Below are 24,325 nucleotides of genomic sequence, written 5' to 3' on the forward strand. Positions count from 1 at the left end.
TTTTTTTTTTGAGAGACAGAGAGAGACAACACGAGCAGGGGAGGGTCAGAGAGAGAGGGAGACCCAGAATCCGAAGCAGGCTCCAGGCTCTGAGCTAGTTGTCAGCACAAGAGCCCGACACGGGGCTCAAACCCACGAACTGTGAGATCATGACCTGAGCTGAAGCCAGAAGCCGGACACTTAACCGACTGAGTTAAGTGTCCCAGGCGCCCCTACAGTTTATTTATTTTTGAGAAAGCAAGAAGGAGTACAAGTGAGGGAGGGGCAGAGAGAGAGAGAGAGAGACACAGAACCTGAAACAGGCTCCAGGCTCTGAGCTGTCACCACAGAGCCCGATGTGGGGCTTGAACCCACAAACCATGAGATCATGACCTGAGCCAAAGCTAGTCGCTTAACTGACTGAGCCACCCAAGCACCCCGAGAGAATCTTTTTAAGAGGGGAGTGAATTTGCTACATATCTCAAACAACCTTTTTTTTTTCTTTTATCTTTTAATATTTATTTATTTTGGGCAGAGCGCAAGTAGAGGGACAGAGAGGATCCAAAGCAGGCTCTGCACTGACAGGCTGACAGCAGTGAGCCCAATGGGGCGCAAACCCGTGAACTGCAAGATCATGACCTGAGCTGAAGTCAGATGCTCAACTGACTGAGCCACCCAGACGCCCTAACCATTTTAAATTCTAAACTATTGCAAAAGACAAGATCCCAAATATTAGTTGCTGTAAGTTCTTAAACGTTGTTTGCTGTATTGCTGTCCTTGCCGTAGTTCGGGGAGCGAGAATAGGATAACTTTTCTTTTTCTAATGGTTTTTATTATTTTTTGAGAGAGAGACAGCATGAACAGGGGAGGGTCAGAGAGAGAGGGAGACACAGAATCTGAAGCAGGCTCCAGGCTCTGAGCTAGCTGTCAGCACAGAGCCTGACGTGGGGCTCGAACCCACAAACCATGAAATCATGACCTGAGCCGAAGCTGGACGCTCAACTGACTGAGCCAGGCACCCCTTGAATAGGATAACTCTTACTCTTAGGGTATCATTTCCTCATATTTTCATTCTGATTGAAGACATCTTTTTTTCTTTGACTTAGCATCATGCAGCTCTAAAAACCAATGGAGTGACTATGTAACTCATGTACTCTCGGACTCTTGTTCTTATTATTTTTTTAATTTTTATTTTTCCTCTTAGAGATACAAATTTTATTTTTTATTTTTTATATAGTTTATTACCAAGTTGGTTTCCACATAACACCCAGTGCTCTTCCCCACAAGTGCCCCCCTCCATGACCATCACCCCCTTCCCCTCCCCGCTCCCTCTTCAGCCCTCAGTTTGTGCTCAGCATTCAAAAGTCTCTCATGATTTGCCTCATGTTATATGGAAACAAACTTAGTATTAAACTATATAAAAATATAATGTGGAGGTTCCTCAAAAAACTATCGGACTCTTGTTTTTAGATTTGGAGTCATTGCCGGCTGAATTCTGACCACGGTACTCATGTGCATTTTCTTTCCTCTGCCTTCGTGTTTCTGTGGTTCCAACATTGCTTGATGTGCCCCAAACGGGCTGACTTTAGAATGGCAACGTCTGACTTCTTTCATTCTGCGGGTGGAGGCACTGCCTGGTTGGCTCCAACTTTTGGAACGGGAATCTGACGCTCATTGTGTCGCTCTGGCAGAGGGAGTGGGGGCCACCTGCTGGGGTGGCGTGGTTCCCACACACAACAGGACGTGCCAGCTTCAAGGCAGCAATGATGCCAGGCGTCGAGCGGTGAAGAGGGGAGCTGGTACAATGCGATGCTTTTTCTGAAAGAAGATCTACCCCCGGAAAGTGGTACCAGCTCCGAGGCACATGCTTCATTAAATTGATCACATCTGTTGGCACTTGTGGGTGTTAGCACTCACAAGTGTCTCTCTGTTAGTGCGTTGTGGGGTTGTTTTTTTCTTTTTCTTTTTTCTTTGTTTTTTCTTGGCCAGTGCTTCCTCCACTGTCAGCCTTTGCCTCATTTGTCTGAGTGATTGGATTATCTTAGATAATGCAGACATAGACTGAGACCAGCATTTTCAAGGCCAGTTTATGGAGTTCCAGACCATAAACTGTTGACGTTTGCTAATGCTGCATAATTATCCCGGAGCAAGGGGTCTTCTTACGTGAGCAGAGATGTCACAGGGCACAAGAATGGTTCCTTCTCTCCTTCTCCTGCGTCCATCGGTGGTTACAATTTAGCAGACTGGCTGGAGATGAGTCAGAGAACTCTGGGTAAATGTAACATCTTGAGATGCTTGGGTGTAGCTTCGTACCAGTTAGATTTCCCTATTTGGGGAGGATTTTTTTGAATAAAAATATTCCTAGATACACCTTCACTGGATGCGACATCCGGCTCTCAGGATTTATTTTTACTGTTTGTATCAGCTCTGAATTTGAAATTAACACAATCAACTTTTGCTGTGCCTTGTTAATACTCCTTATGGAATTTTTTAAATGTTTAATTCCAGTATCACTGACATACAGTGTTGTATTAGGCTTACGTAACTTTTTAAACTTTTTTTTTTATAAAGAGTCTCTTACATGATGGAAACATAGTGCGGAGATTTAAAGACATTAATGTCAAATGAAAAGATGTGACTTCTGGCTATATTTTTGTTCACATTGAAATCAAGTTGTTAACTTTTTAGTATTAAATTGCATATCATATTTGCATAAGAAATCTGGTGATATAAGACTTCTGGTAGACATAGGAATAAATGAAATTATTGATTCCTCAAATATTTACTGAGCACCAGCTATATTGGAGGTAGCCTATCATCATCTGTTTCAGCCGTCCTATTAAAATGCTCAAACTTGGAAATAAAAGAATGTCTTTCATTAGTTACTAAATAAGAGCATTCTCACAAAAACCCAAAGCCTAAGTTCTTCTAGATATGCTGTGTCTGGGCAGCTATTAACATTGGTCACCTTGACAAATCAAGACTCAAAAAGGAGTCTGGAGTCTGAGGAATGACATGGGTAAAACTATGCTAGAGCAGGTCATTTTACTAGAAGTCCACTAGACCGGGCTGTCCCCAGACTCAGAACCAGTTTCCCGGTTGAGTCATTAATTTTTATAAGGCCCTGCTTGCCCACTCCCGTTCTGGAAATATTGTCAGCGGTGCGTACATTGGCCTTGGGTTATCACGCATGTGCATACCACACATTTGTAAAGAGGACCCCTTTGATTTCTGTGAAATCAGTTTAAAACTAATCAGTTAAATTAAGTTTTCCAGTTTGAATACTGGAAAAAGTGAAATGTGTGTGCGTGCTTATCACTCCTGATAACAAGTCAAGTGGCCAATCTTGTAGGGGGTTGCAGGAGAAAGAAATTTAAATAGACAAGCTCACTTCACGTTTTCAGAGTTTTCGAAGGCAGACGTGGAATACAGTTAAAGCCACGTGCAGATCATTTCACCTGTGCGCCGGGTCTCAGCACATGCCACAGACCGTGCTGTGCGGTAGGAATACAGAAGGAGCCATGCATGTGATTTCTCAGTTTCTAGTAGCCACATTGTAAAAAGATGCAGTTGGATGAATTTTAACTACAGTTTGAAAACCAACTATAATTTCAATATGTAATAACCAGTATAAAATTATGAAATATTTTACATTTTCTTTTTTCATACCGAGTCTTCAAAATCAGGTGTGTATTTTATACTTAACACATCTCACTAGGGACGAGATAGACTTCAGGTGCTCCTTCGCTGTAATGCCTACTCTTCTGGACAGTGGTAGTCTAGAATTTGGTTTTCTGAATGTAAAGCCGTCCCTAGGCATGTAACTGACAACTGAAATTTTGCCTTTGATCAGAAATTGCCACTGTTGAGAAGTGGAGTAATATTTAACAAACACTGTAACTGAAGAAATTTCTTCAGCAAAGAAACGTCTTTCACATGTTTTTTTTTTTTTTACCAGACATGTCTGCACAAAATCATAAGTATAAAAGATAATTATAGGGTGAGAATCTTCCAGAAGATCGTGATAGAGGATTTGAGGGGTGTGGGGTATCCAGGTCCCTTCCAGAAATTTGGGCTTTGAGAAGTGTGGTGAAATTATGGAGTGAGATTAGGAAGAAGGTTATGAGTAAAACTGAAAGCTGTGTTTTCCAGGCACGTTATTTTTCTGTATCCAGTGATTTCCAGACAAGTGGAATCTGATCCCATTGCTTTTGCATCTCCGTACTCATTTAATGTTGTGTTAACGGAATGCTTCCAGAGCCATCCTTTGGTTGTTTAAAAGGAGGAACTGGGAATTTTTTTTTCCCTATCCAAGCCACTGGTCCATGATAGGGGGAAATACATCCAGGTTATACAGTCAAGTAAAATACAAGCTAATTCAGTTTTTTAGGAAGGAATGTGCAATATTAAGTATTAAGTATTAAGAACAGGGAGCATCACACTGGGAAGTCATATTATGTTTCATTAAGAGTTAGAAACACACAGAGTTACAAATAGAGGGGCACCTGAGTGGCTCAGTCGTTAAGCATCAGACTCTTGATTTCAGCTCAGGTCATGATCTTATGGTTCATGGGACTGAGCCCCACGTTGGGCTCTGTGTAGACAGCATAGAGCCCGCTTGGGATTATCTCCCCACCTCTCTCTCTGGCCCTCCCCTGCTCCCACGTGCATGCTCTCTCTCTTTCCCTCTCTCAAAATAAATGAACTTTTAAAAAAGTTACAAATACAGATCATGGGAATGGGGAAGCTTAGAAAAACCCAGTCCAGGCGGTACGGGAGAGGTCCATTTGGTTTCTACAAACCATCAAATCTAAGGCTTAGTGGACAAGGAGGCAGCGTGCTGGGACCAGGGGCCCTGGCGCATCTCCCGAGCTGCCCTGGTGCAGGTCCTGTCGTGAGCCCTGAGGGGCATTGGAGCCCGGCTGGGGGTCATTTACCCCTTTATCTGTGGAGAAGACCCGTGGTAATACATGGGTTCTTATAATTAAAGGCATCTAATTACCTACCAGCTGCTAATATGAGAAAATCCTGACAGTGGTTTGACACAGCCTCGGGACACTGTGCTGTGGGAGAAAAGCTCAGTGGACCATATGTCCACCAGCATGGAGAGGACACGCCCATCTCCGTCATATGGCAGAAGATCCAGTGCGTTGTGAGCTGTGATCACCTCCGTTCTGGCAGCTGAGCCCTGGGCTGTGCTGCCGACACTTGTGAGGCCTTTTCCTAAAATCTTAATTTAAAAGGAGTTAGCCGACGGGCACCTGGGGGGCTCAGTCGGTTAAGCATCCAACTTTGGCTCAGGTCATAATCTCACGGTTCGTGAGTTTGAGTCCCACATCCGGCTCTGTGCTGACAGCTCAGAGCCTAGAACCTGCTTCCGATTCTGTGCCTCCCTTGCTCTCTGCTTCTCCCCCCACTCATGCTCTATCTCTTAAAAATAAATAAATGTTTAAAAAAAATTTTCTAGGACCACCTGGGTGGCTCAGTTGGTTAAGTATCTGACTTCAGTTCAGGTCATGATCTCGCAGTTTGTGGGTTCGAGCCCTGCATCAGGCTCTGTGATGACAGCTCAGAGCCTGGAGCCTGCTTCATATTTCTGTTTTTCCCTCTCTCTGCCCTCTGCCGCTTGCACTGTCCCTCTATCAAAAATAAGTAACATTAAAAAAAAATAGAATCACCTAGAAGGCTGGTCAAAAGGCCAGTTGCTGGGCTCCACCCTCGGTTTTCTGACTGCACGGCTCTGGGCGGGGCCTGACTCTGAATTGCTAACAGGATCCAAGGGCAGGTGCAGGACCACACATTATGGTTCAGGGCATTGGTCCCAAGTGTGGGTGACTTCTGTCCCCCTCCTCCCAGGGGTGTTTGGCAAAGCCTGTGACATTTTTGGTTGTCACAGCTGAGGCCTGGGAGTGCTGCTGGCCCTTGATGGGTGGGAGCTCCGAGGCTGCCAGGCATGCACATAGATAAAAAGAATGTTAAGGACATTGAAAGGCTATACAGTGGAAGCAAGACTTTGGCCCTCTGCTGCCCACAGTTTCTTCTTAGGACTGTTCAGAAACAAGTACGGTTGGTTTCTTGTGTGTTTTCCAGATATGTCTTGCATTTACAACCATGCTTCTGTAATTTTTAACACAAATGGCCAGGTATTTCTGTATAGTTTTTCCCTGTCTCAAACATATCAGGAGGTAGGTAACGTTGCCTCCCATTTTATAGATGAGGTCGTTGAGACTGTGAGTGGAAGTAGTTTGCTCAAGGTCACGGAGAAAATGGCAGAGCTGAACTTTGGACCACGAGTTCTGGTTTTGATCAGAACCGGACCAAGGTTCATAGGCGCCCCAGGCACACAAATGGTTTGGCCCTCCAAGCAGGTCCACTTTGCCCTACTTCAAACCTCTGTCTTTTTTAAGTGTTTGTGTGCCATCTGTGTAGATGAGGGGGTGAGGGCCTTACCAAGGACATGTGGTATCTCCTCTGTAGCAGTTCAGCCATGGCCCCCAAAATTGCACATATCACCCACCAAACATAATAAAGCCAGACCCTCCGTGGGCCGAAGGCCATTCAGGGACCGTCAGTTTTAACTCGAGTTGAGTCCCGCCCCAGGCTTCTGACTCCAGCGTTCCCATTGCTAGGGGTGTTCTAGCTGGAGGCCCTGTGCAGGTTGGCAGGCCAGCCTGGCCGGGGCCTTCCCCTGCCCTCCTGTGCCCACAGTGGAGGCTTTCTCAGGTCGTCTCAGGCACTGCCGTCACCCCTGTGGTGACAGCAGCATTGACTGCTGGGGCCATCCTATACCCAGACGCAGTGCTGACACTCCCAGTGGGGGTTCTCAACGCAGCCTGTCAGAGTGTCCCGTTAGGTGGCCACAGGCTGGGCAGAAGGAACTCGCCCCCTAGGGAGTCGGCGATGAGAGGCCAGGTCTTCGCCGCGATGCCTTCCAAAGGCTGTGGCACCTGCTAGCACATGTCTTGAGATTGGGCGTGTATATCATTTAGACGGTGCTGTTTAACCAGAAATGCAGGGTGTCGTACACTTGCCCACAGAGAAGTGCTATCAGAAGAGCAGGTTCTTGTTAAATCGTGGCTGTGTAAGGCACATGCTTAGGATTCTAGTCCGTGATGCTACCAGGGTAAGCTGTGTTGCATGATGTCTTTGTCGGTTCTGTCAATCAGCAGGGAACAAGGAGGGAACACATTCTACGTTCTGGGTGTTGCTGAGCGTCCTCCTGGGAGCGGTGGCCATGCTGTGCAAAGAGCAAGGCATCACTGTGCTGGTAAGGCCTGGCATGCTCTCGGGCCTGCCCTTCCCTGCGCCGCAGCAGAGACAGCTCCGGCTAGCCGTGCCTCTGCAGCTCCCTCCACTTCTCAACCCCATTACCGGCCTGTCAGAGACCTTTCTACCAGGGACCTGTGCTTTTAGCACATGTGGTGTTTCATGGAAACAGACTGTCTCAGTTGACGATCATTAGCAACCTGTGGGAAACGGAAGGTGGGAAGTTCTTAAACCCAGTGATTAGCGCTCATGGGGGGGTGCCGTGGAAAAAGAGGGAAGAACAGTGTAAGTTTTCTGGGGAGCTGTCCTATTTCGGCACTTTGAGATACAACAGCGGGCTGACCCCATCAGTGCTTGTGGTCCTGATTAAAGAAGCGTTGGGTGTATGTTGTGCTTGGCCTCGATTAGAAATGTCAAAGAGGGAGGGAGGGGCCCTGAAGAGTACAGGCCCGCACCTCCTATGTCTGATCAGAATCGAAGCCCTGGGAAAGGAGAGGCATTGAAACCCACCTTCCTTTTTCTCCATTCTAGCCAATTTTATGCTTGACGTTACTAGAGGAAAATTTAGAAATTCGGGCTGTGACCAGGGGTAGAGAAATAGGAAACAAAGGTATGGGATTTGCATAGCCCAGATGGGAATATCTTGGGAAAGAAAGAGCAGATAAATCTATTTGTGGCTTGATGTAAGTCAAAGCAAAGACGAGAGGTGTTATCAGTCTCAGTGTAGAAGATTAAGGTTAGCCAGCTAAGAAACGGTACGGAAAATTTTTACTATGCAAAGATACTTGAATTTCATGAGGTTTTTGTTTTTTTTAAGTTTATTCCAAGCCGATGTTTCTCAGTTTTGGCCTTAGTGATGTTTTGGGCTAGAACATTCTTTTTTATGGGAGGGCTGTCCTGTGCCAGGATGTTTAGCAACATCCCTGGCCTCTAACCCTACATGCCAGTAGGACTGCCTTGGTTGTGACAACTTAAAATGTCTAGATGTCCTCAAGCCTCCCCTGGGTGGCAGAACCATCCACTGCTCTAAACCCTTGCTTCACAAAAACCAGTACTAACAACACCATCTGGGAGCTTCGTACAGAATCAGGGTCTCTAACCCCACCCCAGGCCTGCTGAACCAGCATCCCCATTTAACAAGGTCCAAGGTGGCTCCCGTTAATGGCTCCCGTTAATGTTTGAAAAGCACTAAAGAATTAGGTTGAATTTATGTGACTAAAGATACATTGAAATTTAGCTGTTTTCAAACGTTTGATTAGAATGTAGACATTGTGATGATGCATTTAAATGGGAAGCTGGAGAGTGCCAGAATTCTGTTTGGCTCAGTCCTTGTAATGACATTCTCCCCTCATCCCGTGGTGACTCTCTTCTAGCTCATAGGGAGAAAAACAAATGGTATAAGACAGCAGCAGCTCAACAGGAAGCTTCTGCCTTCTAGAAAATGGTGTACACCTAGCCAGAAATGGTCTTCTGTGACCCACTAAAATCCTGTATCGCATGAGTGAATAAAATCAAAATTCTTTGAAATGATTAACCCAGTGCTGGCCTGTGTATTGGATAATTAATGGCTTTCAGCATTTATGGGAGAGAGTTAAGTAGGGATGTCATCCTTGCTCTAGAAGCCACGAATTACTGCTGGCTGGTGATGATTTATGATCTTCTTTGTCACAAAGCCCCCTATGAAAAAGACCGAAGTCATTTAGGGGAAGCTTTCACCCCAGACCCCATATGTATTGGGACCACTTTATCTAGACTTGTCAGGGAGTTCCACGAGATGACCTTGCCTCCAGGGGTGACATCTACAGGCCGACCTCGTGGCGCAACGGTAGGGCGTCTGACTCCAGCAGTGACATCTACAGAAAGTCCCTTGCAGGGCAGAGGAGGGAATCCAAGGCCCATCTAGCCTCTAGACTCTATGAGTAGGTGTTGTAGTTGCAAAAGCTGCCCTCGCCTTCTGGAAAAAAACTATCTTGGTGCTTCTGGAAGCTACCAGCAGAAGTAGAGCTGCCACCTCACATCCCAAACACTGGCTTCGCGTGATGGAAGTTACCTGTTGTCCACCTCGCAGCCGTGGGCGGAGCTGGCTGTTGTCCACACAGTGTGGGTCCTGGCTGGTGCAGGCTCTGCCATCCGGGGAGTGTAGTTAGCACAGTTGCCCTGATCGTGCCTGTCACAGCCAGCTAGAAGGGGAAACCAAGTGGCAGAGTGTGCCCGGGTTATAAGCAAACCTCCAAGATGATGCATTACCACTTCCATGGCTTGGGTTTCAAGGTTGACGGCTGCCTTTATCTTCTGAGGCATAATTACTGTGCAGGTAACCCCTCCATTACAGCCACTAAGAGACTGTTTTAGAGTAAAAGAAAAAAAAGGGAAAAGGGACCTCTGTAGAATGTCTCCTGGGAACCCCAAGTTTCCAGCTACCCTGAGTCTTAAAATAATATTCTATGCAGACTATGATATTATGACCAACAGGGATCGACTAGAGAAGAAATCTGATATATCACCGTATATCACGATTTTACAGGAACGATCATGAGGTGTCTGTTTCAGAGCTGGAGACGTCTCCCGTGATTATCTTAGCCACTGCAGTTCCTGTTGAGATTCAGTAATAAAATTGTGGAGCGTAATTTCCTCCTAATCAGAGCCAGGCTCTCCCGTCACTGATTGCCTTGCTTTGCTTTCTCAGGGTTTGAATGCAGTCTTTGACATCTTGGTGATAGGCAAATTAAATGTTCTGGAAGTGGTCCAGAAGGTACTACATAAAGACAAATCATTAGAGGTGAGTGTATACTTTTTGTCTCCAGCCCAGACATGGAAAATGTCAAGTACCAGCTGATTTGCAATGCCATTTTCAAAATATTTCTCCCGGTTTTGAATTGGAAAAGAGCTAGCTAGCCATTTCCAGCATGGCGGCATCGCGATTCAGGCAGAATTGCAGCGCGTGTGCACCGGGCTTGGCTGCGCTTTTGAGAACCCGTGACATCAGGGGCTTTGCGTTGACCTTTCAGAACCTTGGCGCTCTCAGGAACGGGGGCCTCCTCTTCAGAATGACCCTTCTGGCCTCAGGGGGAGCAGGGGTGCTCTACATGCGCTGGAAGATCATGGGCACCGGCCCCCCGGCGTTCACCGAGGTGGACAATCCCGCCTCCTTCGCTGACAGCATGCTGGTCAGGGTGAGTGCTGAGCCTTCCACCACTGGATTGCCTTCTCTGCCCACCAGATTCCAGAACCTTCTTCCCCCTCTCCTGACTTCCCAACACGCCCACAAAGTCCTTAATCAACGGAACACCTCCCCATTTGGTTGCTCTCACTAAGGATATTGTCGGGTGAAACCAGATTTTGACGAAGGGATGGAGAGGGCATGAGCCCCTTGTATTTCCATTCTAATCAAGATTAAAGAGGAATGTTGTTCTTTCAAATATCAGGGTTCCTGCCAGCCTTCCTAAAGTGTCCCCTGACCCTCTTACCGTTGTGGTAAAGGAAATTGATGTGGCGGGATTAACACAAAGTCTAACCACATCATTTACATATCTTTAAACCTCTTACAGTATCCAGACACTCTTTCTTGTCAAGGTTCGCTTTTTCTGAAGGCAAGGGCATCAAGCCACAAATTCTTAGCTGTGTATTTCATAGAGATAGAAATCAAAAGGAGGAAAAAAAAACCCTCTTTTTAAATTGTCAGACACAGAGGTGACCCCTGGGCCTCAGATTTCCTGGGTCACAGACTTTGGGCATCACTCAGTAGATGGGACATGCTTTGACCAGAAATATATCACGGATGCATAGCAGAGTCTGGTGGCTTGGCTGTATCTTTTTCTATTACAGTCCGAACACATTTAGTAGTAGATTGCAAACTATAGCCCACGTCCAAGGCAGAAATTGGTAAGTTTATTTTATACAACTGCTCTCCTTAACAGAAGCCTACGGCTGCCTCAGATGTGAAGTTACAAGGTATATGTATGTATATACACACATATATGTGTATGGGTATGTATGTTTATACACATATGTATATATGTAGAAGTTCTGTATCAAATAAATGTTTGTTTTTCTTTTGACTGACAGGCCATAAACTATAATTACTACTACTCATTGAATGCATGGCTGCTGCTATGCCCCTGGTGGCTGTGTTTTGATTGGTCAATGGGCTGCATCCCCCTCATTAAGTCAGCCGGTGACTGGAGAGTAATTGCGCTGGCAGCGCTGTGGTTCTGTCTAATTGGCCTAATATGCCAAGCCCTGTGCTCCGAAGACAGTCACAAAAGAAGGTAAGAGGCAGCACTGAATTTTAACTTCCACACGGGGCTGGATCCAAGCATTTCGCGAAGTCTGACACCGACCATTTTAACAATTTTGTGGAAGGAATGCCTAAGGACATTTATTTCCAATACATATTTATGCGCAGGATGGGTTGCCTCCATTTGGAATCCATCGCTGGCCTCAGCTGGGGGGAGTGAGCGTGGAGGAGGGGAGGGTGACTGCTCTGTCTCCCCCTCCCACATTCCCCTTGAAGTAGCTTCTTGAGATCCTTTTCTCTATAGGTGGTAAAGAGTAATTTATGGTCAGAACAGAGAGTGTAATTGATGTGTGCTGTGCCCGTCATTTCACAATTCTGCTTCACAAAACCCTGGTGGATGCTCTAGTGACTCCTTCTGTTGTTGGTTAGTGGAAAATAAACTGCTGCCCCAAAGAGATGTGTTTCTCACAAAGAGAGACAGAGAGAGAGAGAGAATAAAAGATTACTGAGAAAATAATTGGAGGAGGGAACAAATATGTTTCATAAGAAAGAAAACTAAGGTGGTTGATCCCTTTTAAGCATGTGTTTAGGGAATTAGATTCGCAATTTCTCAAAAATAAGTTTTGTTTGTTTTAAAACCTTGTTTTGAGAGAGAGAGCGTGCAAGCAGGGGAGAGAGAGGGAGGAGAGAGAGAGAGAATTCCAAGCAGGCTCTACACTGTCCGTGCAGAGCCTGATGCGGGGCTCGATCTCACAAACCTTGAGATCATGCGTGACCTGAGCTGAAATCAGGAGTTGGTTGCTCAATCTGCTGAGCCACCCAGGCACCCCCAAAATAAGTTTTAAGTTTACCTGTTAAATTAGTTCATAATTCTACTACCTTTAGTCCCAGTTTGCTTATACACATTCAATAGTAGTTTTGTTTAGTTGTTTTGTTTTATTTGTTAAGTACTGAAGGCACAGAGTTCAGGAAGGAGCCTCCAAATTTGACCTTGCTTCATAATTTATCCTCATGCATCATATGGGACACTGGAAATGTTCTAGAAACTCTTTGTGACCAGCTTTCTTTTTGCTTGAGTGAAATATGTGGTGATGTAGCACCCAAAATTGATTGCAATTTTATTTTAAATTTTATAAAGTTTAAACTGGTAAACTTTATTATTCCTGTTAAGGTTGGAGAGGGGTTTTTTCCCCCATGAAAACTATAGTCCACTAATTGAGACACTATACCCACTGATCTATTCAATGCCTGCATGGTTCAAGGTGGGGTTAGGACTAGGTGACCTAAAAGGGCCTCACGAAATGTAATCATTCTAACCTTACTTATGCGGATTGAGCTCCTTACAAGTCTTGTCCATGAGCTTAACGAGACTAAGTGCAGTAGTGAGCTTTCATGACCTACCTGAATACTGCCAGGCTAAATCCTCTCTGCTGATGACATTGCTTTGCTGTCGCTGGTACCTTTTCCCGATTGATGACATGAAGAAAAAAAAAAAACACCAAAGAATGGCCTTTATCACTAATTTAATGCTGAGTAGGATTTTTTTTTTTTTTTGAGAAGTCTGGAAATAGCTATTGCAATTACTTCTCATTTTCCAGGATCCTTACGCTGGGCCTGGGATTTCTCATTATCCCGTTTCTTCCTGCGAGTAACTTGTTCTTCCGAGTGGGCTTTGTGGTCGCAGAGAGGGCCCTCTACCTCCCCAGTGCCGGGTACTGCGCGCTGCTGACTTTTGGACTCGGAGCGCTCAGCAAACACGCTAAGAAGAAGGTATGGACCCAGCATCATGCCATTCATACCCAAGACCATAGGACAGACCTTCCCAGTGACATTTACTCTCTCTCTCTCTGTCCCTAAGAAACTGATTGCTGCTGTCGTACTGGGCATTTTATTCATCAACGTGCTGAGGTGCATGATCCGCAGTGGCGAGTGGCGGAACGAAGAACAGCTTTTCAGAAGCGCCTTGTCTGTGTGTCCCCTCAACGCCAAGGTATGTTGGCCGCCATGTTCCTCGAGAAACACTTCACTATATGCGTGTGAAGTTGAACAGCTGAATTAGGAGAATGTTCCTTTACCTTCACACAGAAGTCAGCGTGAGACCATGACCAAGTCCTTGGGTTCTTCTTTCGTTTTGTTAATGATTTTGAAAAATTTATCACAATTCCATTTGGACAAAATAATCCAAAAGAACTCCATCAAACCAGTCAGTGTCAGTGAAACTGGAGGTTACTTAAATGAAGTTTTGCCCATTTTCCAGTTGGTCCGATCGCCCCCTGGAATGGTAGCGGTGAGGTATTGACCCGCATCCGGACTGTGGTTGGGGGAGGGGCAGAGTTTGAACCTCAGAACACGTGCCCGGCCACAGCACCCAGTCCGCCAACAGTCTGTGACTTGACAGTGTGTGCGCCTGTGAACGGGCAGCACTTTGGTTCAGGAAGTTTAAGTTATACCGTCTGATGTGCAGTATTACACATTTCTGTCGCCTGTGGCTTCTCCGCTTGTGATTCCTTTTGTCAGGTTAGGTAAAAATAAATGTGTAGGATTGAAAAATTGGCAGTGTTTCTGTTGAATCTGTTTCTCTGGTATTCTTGATGAATCCAATCTCTTCCTTTAACCAGCTGTGCCTTTTTGGGCAAAATGAAACTGCTTTGAACTTTCAGTGCCCTTTTGTATCAAGGGGAGATAATGTCTATCTCCTGGATTTGTTGTGAGGCCTAATATGGCATCGGAAGAGCCCTACCTGGTAGTTAGAACATAGTAGGTGCTCAAGAAACGTTAGCTTTCGGAGGCTTGTTTTAGTTTCGGTTGTCTCATTAAATAAGAAAATGCTACTTGGTCAAAATGGGAGGCCAAGGGGTTCAGTTAGAAGAATTTTCTTTTAGTATAGAGTAGTAGTAAACAGTGATACATCCTGTCTCGAGTCATCAGAACACGAGTCCCTGGTATGCTTATTTGTGATCCCGCAGGGAGAGGAAAAAGTTCTCTGGAGTTCGGTCTCATTTCCAGATTCTATATTTAAGAGAAAGCAGGGGCACCTGGGTGGCTCAGTCAGTTGTCTGACTTTAGTTCAGGTTATGATCTCGCAGTCTGTGAGATTGAGCCCCACGTCGGGTTCTATGCTGACAGCTCAGAGCCTAGAACCTGCTTCGGATTCTTATCTCCCTCTCCCGTTGCCCCTCCCCCGCTCATGCTGTGTCTGTCTCTCTCTCTTTCTCAAAAATAAATATTAAAAAAAGTTTTTTAAAGAGAAAGCAGTGATTTCAGGCAAAATTACATGAATAAATCTCATGAACAATTGACATCTTACTGTGATCCTGAAGTGAAGAATAGTATAAAAGATGCTAACTCCTTGTTTGTCTTTTTCTTGGATTAAAAAAGAAATCTTGTTCATGTTTCATAGTTAAGAGACTTAGATAAAGGAGTGAATTCCTTCAAGCTTTTATCCTTAATTTGATTTGCTGACCTACCCATTTATTTTATGCAACTAAAAATAAGTTGCCTGTGATTTAATTTCATAAATGTTAATAGATCTGCTTTATTTTTGCTTTTCTGTTTGAATAGCAGTAATTATAGCTTCTATTTATGTAGCTCTTCCCCACAAGGAACTCAGATTTCTTTGTAGAGGCTCTATAATTAATCTCCATTATCCTTCCTCTAAAGTTTTTAGAAAGAGAGAGTTTATTTTCTTTATTTTTCCAAATGGGAGAAACTGAGGTGTAGAAGGATGTTATTTGGGTTAGTCATTTGGCGGTAGATAGAGACCTGGCATGATGTGCTACCCCGGGTTATGCCGGGAAGTCGAGCAGGGGTGACACAGGTGATGTTCAAGCCTTTCAGTCCGCCCTAGGGTGTGACTTCACGTGTTTCAGGAAAGAGGACACAAGGTGTGCACACAGGGACACACACAGTCGTATGTCTGTAAATGTAGTTTTCTTTTTTTAATTTTAAGACATACATGCACGACCTCATCTTCAAAATGGACCCAATGGTGATCGTCCTTTCTAAGAACATTTTTCAGTATTACCATTCAGTCTGGGCAAGATAGAGGTTTGAGGTTTTATTTTTGATTGGTTTGTTTGTTTGTTTTACTTTCCACTATAAATTGCAGTGTAGTAAAGTCATCTTTACTCCCCCCTCCTTTTTTTTTTCTGGAAAAAAAGCTAGGCTGATTTCAGGGAAGAAGCCTCATTTAGGAAGACACCAGTTTCCTTCAACTCTTTTGCAGGAAGTACATTTTCTGTATTGGTTTCCACTTTATAGTCACTGAATATGAAGTATTTGGCACCTGACTCTAGATTAGGCCCAGAATTACAAACTGAGACTCAGTCTTTTTCAAAAGATGTCAGTATCCACGTAGGCAGTGCCAATGCCCTGTCCACAGCTGGATTATCCGCATGGCCTTGCATGTGGTAGGCACTCGATACTCGTGATTGAACTGAGCCCTGCGGAAGTCAGATTTCTTTAGTGGAAATCAAATTTCTTTAGCCTAAAGGCTTAAAAGGTTGTGCCGCTCTGTACCAACTCGGAGACACAATTCTAAACGGTTTTAACCATGAAAAGGATCCTCTGAACCACAATGCAGTATTTCCTTAAGGATAAGCCGGGGTGGGCTATAGGACTGTTATGTGTTTAAAACATCTTGACAGGGGCGCCTGGGTGGTGCAGTCTGTTGAGCATCCGACTTCTGCTCAGGTCATGATCTCACAGTTTGTGGGTTCAAGCCTCCCATCAGGCTCTGTGCTGACAGCTAGCTCAGAGCCTGGAGCCTACTTCGGATTCTGTGTCTCCCTCTCTCTCTGACCCTCCCCTGCTCATGCTATCTCTCTCTCTCTCTCTCTCTCTCTCTCTCTCTCAAAAATAAATAAAACATTAAAAAAGTAAAAAATAAAATATCTTGACATCAAGTGTTAGCAGAAAACTTGACACAAACTGGTCAAGTTTGCAGCCCTGGAAAGTGCCTTCCGTTGTTGATTTACAGGTCATGGGGGACGTTTCCATCTGCGGGTTCTGGCCAGCTTGTTGCCTCCACCTATGAATCACAAAAGCTAGAGAGAAAGTTAAAGAATAAACAGCCTTTTTCAGTCTCTTACATTATGTGGAAACAAAAATTACTCATTCTTTAAACCCTGTTTCAAGGGAACTGTTTACGACGGTCTCGGGGTTTGTTTTTGTTTTTGTTTTCCACTGGGCTATCTGGACAGCTGTTTTCTATTCAGATACTTCCCTCCATATAACAGCCCATAGGGTGAGGCCGGCCTGTTCAGTTCTTCGTTGTGGACAGCCTGCCTTCTAGGGCTGGATCCGATTTTTAACCAGGTCCGTGGAAAGATCTGCAGTCTGCATTTCCAGAGTGCTCCTCCCCTCTCCCCTGATCTGGGTGATTGGCATCCTGGGTGCCTCACGGAACCCCATGTGTGCTACAGAGGGCGGTCGAATTCTTCCTCTGAGCCTCTTCCTGAGAAAACAGAATTGGCCCCGGAACAAAGGAAAGCGGCAGGAGCTTAGGGGCGGAAGAGGCAGGAGCCTGAAGTCTGTATGCTGGGGACCACAGGCACTTTGCTCACTGGTTGGACTGGTCGGTTCTTTTGTGCGGGGACCGGAGGAGAGGTCAGCACGTCCAGGCTGGGGCCGGTGGGGAGGCACAAAATGAAACCATTTAGAGCACACTTTTCAAAGCGTGTGCTACCACCATAGCATTAGCTATAATTTAAAGATGCTAATACCGACAAACGGACAATAATATGGCTCATGAAGTCTAAATTAACTGTGCGCTGCACCGTAGTACACATTTCTGTCACCTGTGAGTTCTCTGCTTGTGATTCCTTTTGTCAGACAGGGTAAAAATAAATCTATGGACTTTAAAATTGGCAGCTAAAAAACAAATCTCTGATACATACGTGCTCAAAGAATGTCGCACTGTTCCGTACCCTTCCAGAAATATTAGTGTTTTTGAAGGCATGCTCTAACTGTAGGTTAAGACTGACCAGGCAGGGTGTGATTATATTTTCCGAAGGGTTTTTGAAGTGTTCCGATGTAATGCTACTTGAAATGTGTTCAAACCGTGATTGTATTCCATGATATAGTAACTAGGGCCGCCGTAACAAAGCGCCACAGACGGGGCCTTAAACAAGTGACACTTGTTTTCTTGCGGTGCTGGAGACCAGAAGTCCCAGATCATGGTGTCCTCACATGGTCTCTCCTCTGTGCACATCCAATTGCTGTGAATTCGCAACCTTAGTGTCCCTTTCCATATTCAAATTTCCTCCTTTTAAAAGGACTCCAGTTGGATGGGATTAGGGCCCACCCCAACAGCCTCATTTTCACCTTAATTCCTCTTTAAAGGTCCTGTCCCCAAATATAGTCGCATTCTGAGGTCCTGGGGGTCAGGACTTCAACAGATGAATTGGGGGTGGGGCGTGGGGGTAGAACCCGTCTGTTACCATGCCACAAGAAACATTATTTACATTATGAAAAAGAACAGATGGCATGAAAGAGTGGGTCTAGAAATCACCTCAAGCAGTTGGCCCCGTCCTCACCCAGCACCCTCATAGACGGGTGTGATATAGTGAGAAAAACACAGGTTTTGGAGGCTGGCTTCAAATCTAGCACCACATCCTTGGGTGAGATGCTTAATGATGCTGTAGCAGCCCCTCAACCTGGCAGGGTTGCCGTGCAGAGAAGACACGCGGATACGGTGCCAGCCTTGCGCGTGCTGGCTGCCAGGACTCCTGTCGCCATGGGCCGCTCAGTGAGCTCCTATGGCATTGTCTCCTCGGGGACTGCTGCTGGCCTGTACCCTGGAAGCCTTGAAAAGGAGCATCGATGAATACGTTTGATAATAGTCCCGCGAGTCTGCGGTTCTGCCCCCCTGCTGCCATTTCAGGTCCCGGCCCCTTTCCTTGTAACTTATTCTGAGCCCATGGACAGTTGAGAAAATGCCCGTAGGTCGACTGCCCTATGCCTTCAAGTTCAGCTGACTTGAGAATTTCACATAGCTTTGCAACTGTGAGTCCAGCTCCTTCTAGTCTCCTGTACCCGCTCCTCAGTCGTCACAAATGCTCTCCTTCTCTCTACCTCTCTATTTGACAGTGAGGCAGAATTCTCATAACAAAGTTAATCCTTTTAGTTCTTAACAAAAACTAAACATGTAATTACCATATGATCCAGCAAATCCACTTCTGGGTAGATACCCACAAGAATGGAAAGCAGGATCTCAAAGACATATGTGAACACACATGTTCATAGCAGCACTGTTCACCATTGCCAAAAGGGGGAAGCAATCCAAGTGTCTGTCCATCCATAGACAAATAGATGGGGAAAATGTAGTGCATGTGGGCAGCACAATGTTCCTCAGCCTTGAAAAGGAAGGAAACTCTGACACGTGCTACAATGTGGATGACGCTCAACAACGTTATCTATGTGACCCAAGCCAGTGTCGAAGACAAGCACTATACGATTACACTTCTATAAGGGATCTAGAATAGTCAGACTCACAGAAACAGAAACTCACAGAAACGGGATGGTGGCTGCCAGGGGCTGGGGGGAGGGAAGGAGGGAGAGTTACTGTGTAATGGGTACAGAGTTTCAGATATGCAAGATGAGAGTTCTCCGAGACCGGTTACACAACAATGTGAATGTACTCAACCCTACTGAACTTTACACTCAAAAATGGTTAATCGTGCAAAAGTAATGAAACATTTTCAACTATACTAAAATTTAAAAAAATTTTAATGGTTAAGATGGTAACTTTTATGTTTAATTTACATTTAAAAACTAAAAAACTTCCCATGTGTTTTTCAGAATAAAATGATCAATATTAAATACTTTTTTAGGGGCGCCTGGGTGGCTCGGTCAGTTAAGTGTTGGACTTCGGCTCAGGTCATGATCTCATGGTTCGTGAGTTTGAGCCCCACGAAGGGCTCTCTGCTGACAGCTCAAAGCCTGGAGCATATTTCCGATTCTGTGTCTCCTTCTCTCTCTGCCCCTCCCCTGCTCATGCTCTGCCTCTCTCTGTCTCAATAATAAATAAATCATCTAAAAAAATACTTTTTTAAATTAATCATTTGGTTCATTTTTAATGTACATATTTTTTGAGAGAGAGAAAGTGAGCGTGTGCGCGCACAAGTTGGCGGCGGGGGGCAGAGGGAAAGAGAGAATCCTTATGAGGCCCAATCTCACAAATCGTGAGATTATGACCTGAGCCAAAGTCAAGAGTCAGGTGCTTAACCATCTGAGCCACCCAGGTTGCCTCTAAATTAACCATTTTAAAATGCACAATTCAGAGTGTTCACAAAGTAGTGGGGCCAGCACCTGTCTCTGGTTCTGGAACATTTCATCACCTCGTTCTCTTTCCGTTGCTGTATTATTCCCTGGCGGTTTCTCCAGCTCGTAGTTTGATTAGAGAGGTGGAAACGGGGAGGTCTTATGGGGCCCTTTCCTCTCCCGGCCGGCTCCCAGGCTGTCCCATCTCTGCCTCCCTGCCACGTTGGTGTCCCCAGCCTGCTCCTCTCCTGAGCTCAGGTGGCCACCTTGGCCTCTCTTCTTGGATTCTCCAAGGACGTCAAATTCCTGTCCCCCAAGCAAGCCAAGCCCCTGGTCGTGTCTGCCTGCAAACCATCACACCCATTCAGTTCTGGAAGGTAGAAGCCTCGAGTTCATTCTTTTTTTTTTTTTTTTAAGTTTTATTTATTTTTGATAGAGAGGCAGAGCATGAGGCGGGGAGGGGCAGAGAGAGAAGGAGACACAGAACCGGAAGCAGGCTCCAGGCTCTGAGCTACCTGTCAGCACAGAGCCTGACTCGAGGCTGGAACCCACGAACGTGAGATCTGACCTGAGCCGAAGTCAGAGGCTTAACCGACTGAGCCACCCAGGCGCCCCTCTCAAGTTCATTCTTGGCCCGCTTCCTCACTCTGATCCATCAGCAATTTCTGTGCCTTCTGCTCCCACGGCACTCCTCAAATTCCTGTGCTCCTTCCCCACCACCCTCCTTGCCCAGCGCTGTCGCCTCAGGCGCTCCCTGGACCCGTGACATCTCTTCCCCACTCACGTGTTTCCTGCGGTGTGACGAATTTGTTATAACATAGCCCTGATCACGACCCTATGCCGCCCTCCTACACCTGGCTTTTGTTATGGGTTGAACAAGACACGTTCGAATCCTCAGCCCTGGTACGTGTGACTGGTGGTCAGGGAGATGTAAGTCAGATGAGTTCACGGTGCTGCGGGGTGGGCCCTTAATCCTGTGTGACTGGTGTCCTTCTAAAGGGAGACAGACACACAGGGGAAGTCCATGTGAAGGTGGAGGCAGAGATGGGGCCGGCTCAGCTGTAGGCCAAGGGAACCCCGAGGCTTGGCCAGCAGCCGTCAGAAGACAGGAGAGAAGCGCGGAGTACTTCCTCCCTCACAGCCTCCGGTAGAAGCCAGCCTCGCTGCCCCTTACTCTTCGCCACCAGATCGAGGAGGGAATGCAATTCTGTGGTCTTGCCCCCCCGCCCCCCACCCCCACCCCGGCTCATGGTGCTTTGCTATGTCAGCCCTGGGAACCTCACGTACTTACAGACCTTGTGCTGGCCTTTTGTTACTTGTAGGCAGAGACTAAACCAGACCTGTCGTGTCTCGGGGTTCCCTGTGCAGCCCGTTCCCCCATGCCCTCCAGCCAGGTCTCCTTGCCCTCTGCACTCCAGTGACACTGGAGCTTCCTGGCAGCACTGCAGCCTGCCCATTGCCTGCCCTGCCTGGCACACTTACCCCAGGGGAGCCCCTTTACCCCCTTCAGATCTCCCCTCCCCGGGACAGCCCTCCCAGGCCCAGACCAGGCGCCAGCTTGGGGACCAACCTTCCCCCACAGCCCCAGGTGCCTTTGGTGACACACTTTCCAGCCGGGTCATTTGACTCGCGGCCAGGCTCCAGAGACGGGCCTGACAGGCTTGCTCACTCTCACTGTATCTCTAACTGCCAGCAGCATCAGTCATGACCTGAAGGAATGAGGGAGGGAGAATTTCATTAGCATGAACTAGAACTACAGAAGAAGGTATCCTACAGTAAAGGGCTGTGGTTCTTAAAATACAGGGGCACCTGCTTGGCCAGTCGTGCATCCGACTTTGGTTCAGGTCATGATCTCACGGTTCATGGGTTCAGGCCCCACATCAGGCTCTGTGCTGACAGCTCAGAGCCTAGAGCCTGCTTCACATTCTGTGTCTCCCTCTATCTCTCTGCCCCTCCCCTGCATGTACTGTCTCTCTCTCTCTCTCCTCTCTCTCTCTCAAAAATAAATAAACATTAATTTTTTTTAATGCAGAATCCTTTTTTCTCCCTCTCACAGCCACATGCGGCTGGATTTTGCATCTCAGCCCTGACGGGGTGGGTGGATGGGAGAGGGGGCTGAGGGTTTAGCAACAAAACCAATCCCACTTGTCATTTTCGAGTTCTCCTTAAACATCCTTCTGTTGTACCTGAGTGATATCAGGTGCTTGTTGCCTGCCTGTCCTTCGAGTCTTATCTTCCAGGCTGGGGGATGAAAGCAGAACCTTGGCTTGGTTTTAGCCAAAGTTCTGGTGGGGTGGGGGTGTTTTGTGTCTTCACCTTTTGTTCGAATCTGTGTTGGGTACCTCTGCTCTGAGCAAAGAAGTCTATCAGCTGTTGGCCAAGTTTTTATCTGTATTTTCAGGTTCACTACAATGTTGGCAAAAACCTGGCCGATAAAGGCAATCAGACAGCTGCCATCAGATATTACCGGGAAGCTGTGAGGTACGCCTAGTATCTTGTCTCATTTATATACATGTCTTGTTTTAACTGTCTAGGATTTAAAAAGACCCCGACTTTAGATACCTTAGCCAATTGCTCACAGTTTAGTGAAGACCACTGAACTGTTTTTTCTTTTTTTCCTTTTATAGTTTATTGTCAAGTTGGTTTCCATGTAACACCCAGTGCTCATCCCAACAAGTGCCCTCCTCCATGCCCTTCACCCCCTTCCCTTCTCCCCCTCCCCCATCAGCCTTCAGTTTGTTCTCAGTATTCAAGAGCATCTCCTGGTTTGCCTCCCTCCCTCTCCATAACTACTTTTTTCCCCTTCCCCTCCCCCATGGTCCTCTGTTAAGTTTCTCCTAATCCACATATGAGTGCAAACATATGGTATCTGTCCTTCTCTGCCTGACTAATTTCACTTAGCATGACACCTTAAAGGTCCATCCACTTTGCTACAAATGGCCAGATTTCATTCTTTCTCATTGCCATGTAGTACTCCATTGTATAGATAAACCACATCTTCTTGATCCAGTCATCAGGTGATGGACATTTAGGCTCTTTCCATGATTTGGCTATTGTTGAAAGTGCTGCTATGAACATTGGGGTACATGTGCATCAGCACATCTGTATCCTTTGGGTAAATTACTAGCAGTGCTATTGCTGAAGACCATTGCGCTGTAACAGACGGCTTGGTTCCTCTCTCTGCTTCCAGATTAAATCCCAAGTACGTTCATGCCATGAATAACCTTGGAAATATCTTAAAAGAAAGGAATGAGCTACAGGAAGCCGAAGAGCTGCTGTCTTTGGCTGTGCAAATACAGTAAGCATTGTTTTCTACAATAAGGCTGCATATAATTAGGTTGCATATAATTATGCAAAGTGTGGGCTCCTGCATTCTGGGGTCTTAGCCTTTCTTTTCCTTGTTTATCTTTTTTTTTTTTTTAACTGCTCTTCCAGGCCAGACTTTGCTGCGGCGTGGATGAACTTGGGCATAGTGCAGAACAGTCTGAAACGGTTTGAAGCCGCGGAGCAAAGTTACCGGACAGCGATCAAACACAGACGGAAGTACCCGGATTGTTACTACAACCTTGGACGTTTGGTAAGTGGATGTTGGCAGTGGCTGCAGAAGAAAAGCTTGTTTTTTTTCCCTTTTTATAATAAAATGACAGAAGCATCCCCCACGCTAGCTCCCTACATCTTACAAAGTTTTCTCACAAATGCTTATCACTGGAAGGTGGCTGTTGGATTTCCTTGTCTGTAACTTTTTAAGCTCTAATTAGAGAACAATTCACCTGGTATTACCCAAGTTTAAGTTATCTCAAAGGCAACAGGTTAAACCAAGGAATAAATTAGAATTTTTTAAATCCCTTGTGCCCTATAAAACAGCACTAGGAAAGGTCACTTCCTGATAAACATCGGTTTCTCTGTTTTTAAAACATGAGTAAATGCTGAGATTAAAAAACAAACTCATAATGTGGTTTCTGAGCTTCCGTCTTCTCCTTCCTCCAAGGACAGCTCCTGGGGTCCCCAGGCATTTGTATTAACTGTTCTCCTCATAAAAGAGAGCTTGGGGGGATTTGTTTGAAAGGGTTTTGAGATTATCCAATGGAAATAGGAAAGAATGTATTCCATAGTGACTTTTTTCCTTTAAATCTTTATTTATTTTTGAGAGTGAGACAGAGACAGAGCATGAGCAGAGAAGGGGCAGAGAGAGAGGGAGACACAGAATCCGAAGCAGGTTCCAGGCTCTGAGCTGTCAGCACAGAGCCCGACGCAGGGCTCAAACTCAGGAACTATGAGATCATGACCTGAGCTGAAGTCAGACACTTAGCTGACTGAGCCACCCAGGCGCCCCAGTATAGGGGCTCTGGCTCAGTCAGTTAGGCGTCCAACTCTTGATTGTGACTCAGGTCCTGATCTCACATGTCGGGGTCTGCACTGACGGTGTGGAGCCTGCTTGGGATTCTCTGTCTCTTTCTGCCCCTCCCCCTGCTCATGTGCACTCTCTCTCTGAAAATAAATAAATAAACTTTAAATTTTTTTAAAAACTAAAAAGTTTATATATAATTTTCCCGGTTTTATCTAGCCTTGCCTCATAGATAG

General features: G+C 45.9%; 1 protein-coding gene across 1 annotated transcript in view; it reads left to right on the forward strand.

Moving 5' to 3' along the window:
• The window catches only part of TMTC4 (transmembrane O-mannosyltransferase targeting cadherins 4), a 54,186-nt gene that overhangs the window by 16,850 nt on the left and 13,011 nt on the right, over positions 1–24,325 (forward strand). The window contains exons 6-14 of the mRNA XM_029936477.1: positions 7,146–7,246; positions 9,932–10,024; positions 10,254–10,418; positions 11,311–11,513; positions 13,081–13,252; positions 13,341–13,472; positions 22,146–22,225; positions 22,935–23,042; positions 23,180–23,321. Of these exons, the coding sequence (XP_029792337.1) occupies positions 7,146–7,246; positions 9,932–10,024; positions 10,254–10,418; positions 11,311–11,513; positions 13,081–13,252; positions 13,341–13,472; positions 22,146–22,225; positions 22,935–23,042; positions 23,180–23,321 (1,196 nt within the window). The remainder of the gene's footprint in view (positions 1–7,145; positions 7,247–9,931; positions 10,025–10,253; positions 10,419–11,310; positions 11,514–13,080; positions 13,253–13,340; positions 13,473–22,145; positions 22,226–22,934; positions 23,043–23,179; positions 23,322–24,325) is intronic.

The sequence above is a fragment of the Suricata suricatta genome, chromosome 4 (assembly GCF_006229205.1).
Source record: "Suricata suricatta isolate VVHF042 chromosome 4, meerkat_22Aug2017_6uvM2_HiC, whole genome shotgun sequence".
NCBI lineage: Eukaryota > Metazoa > Chordata > Mammalia > Carnivora > Herpestidae > Suricata > Suricata suricatta.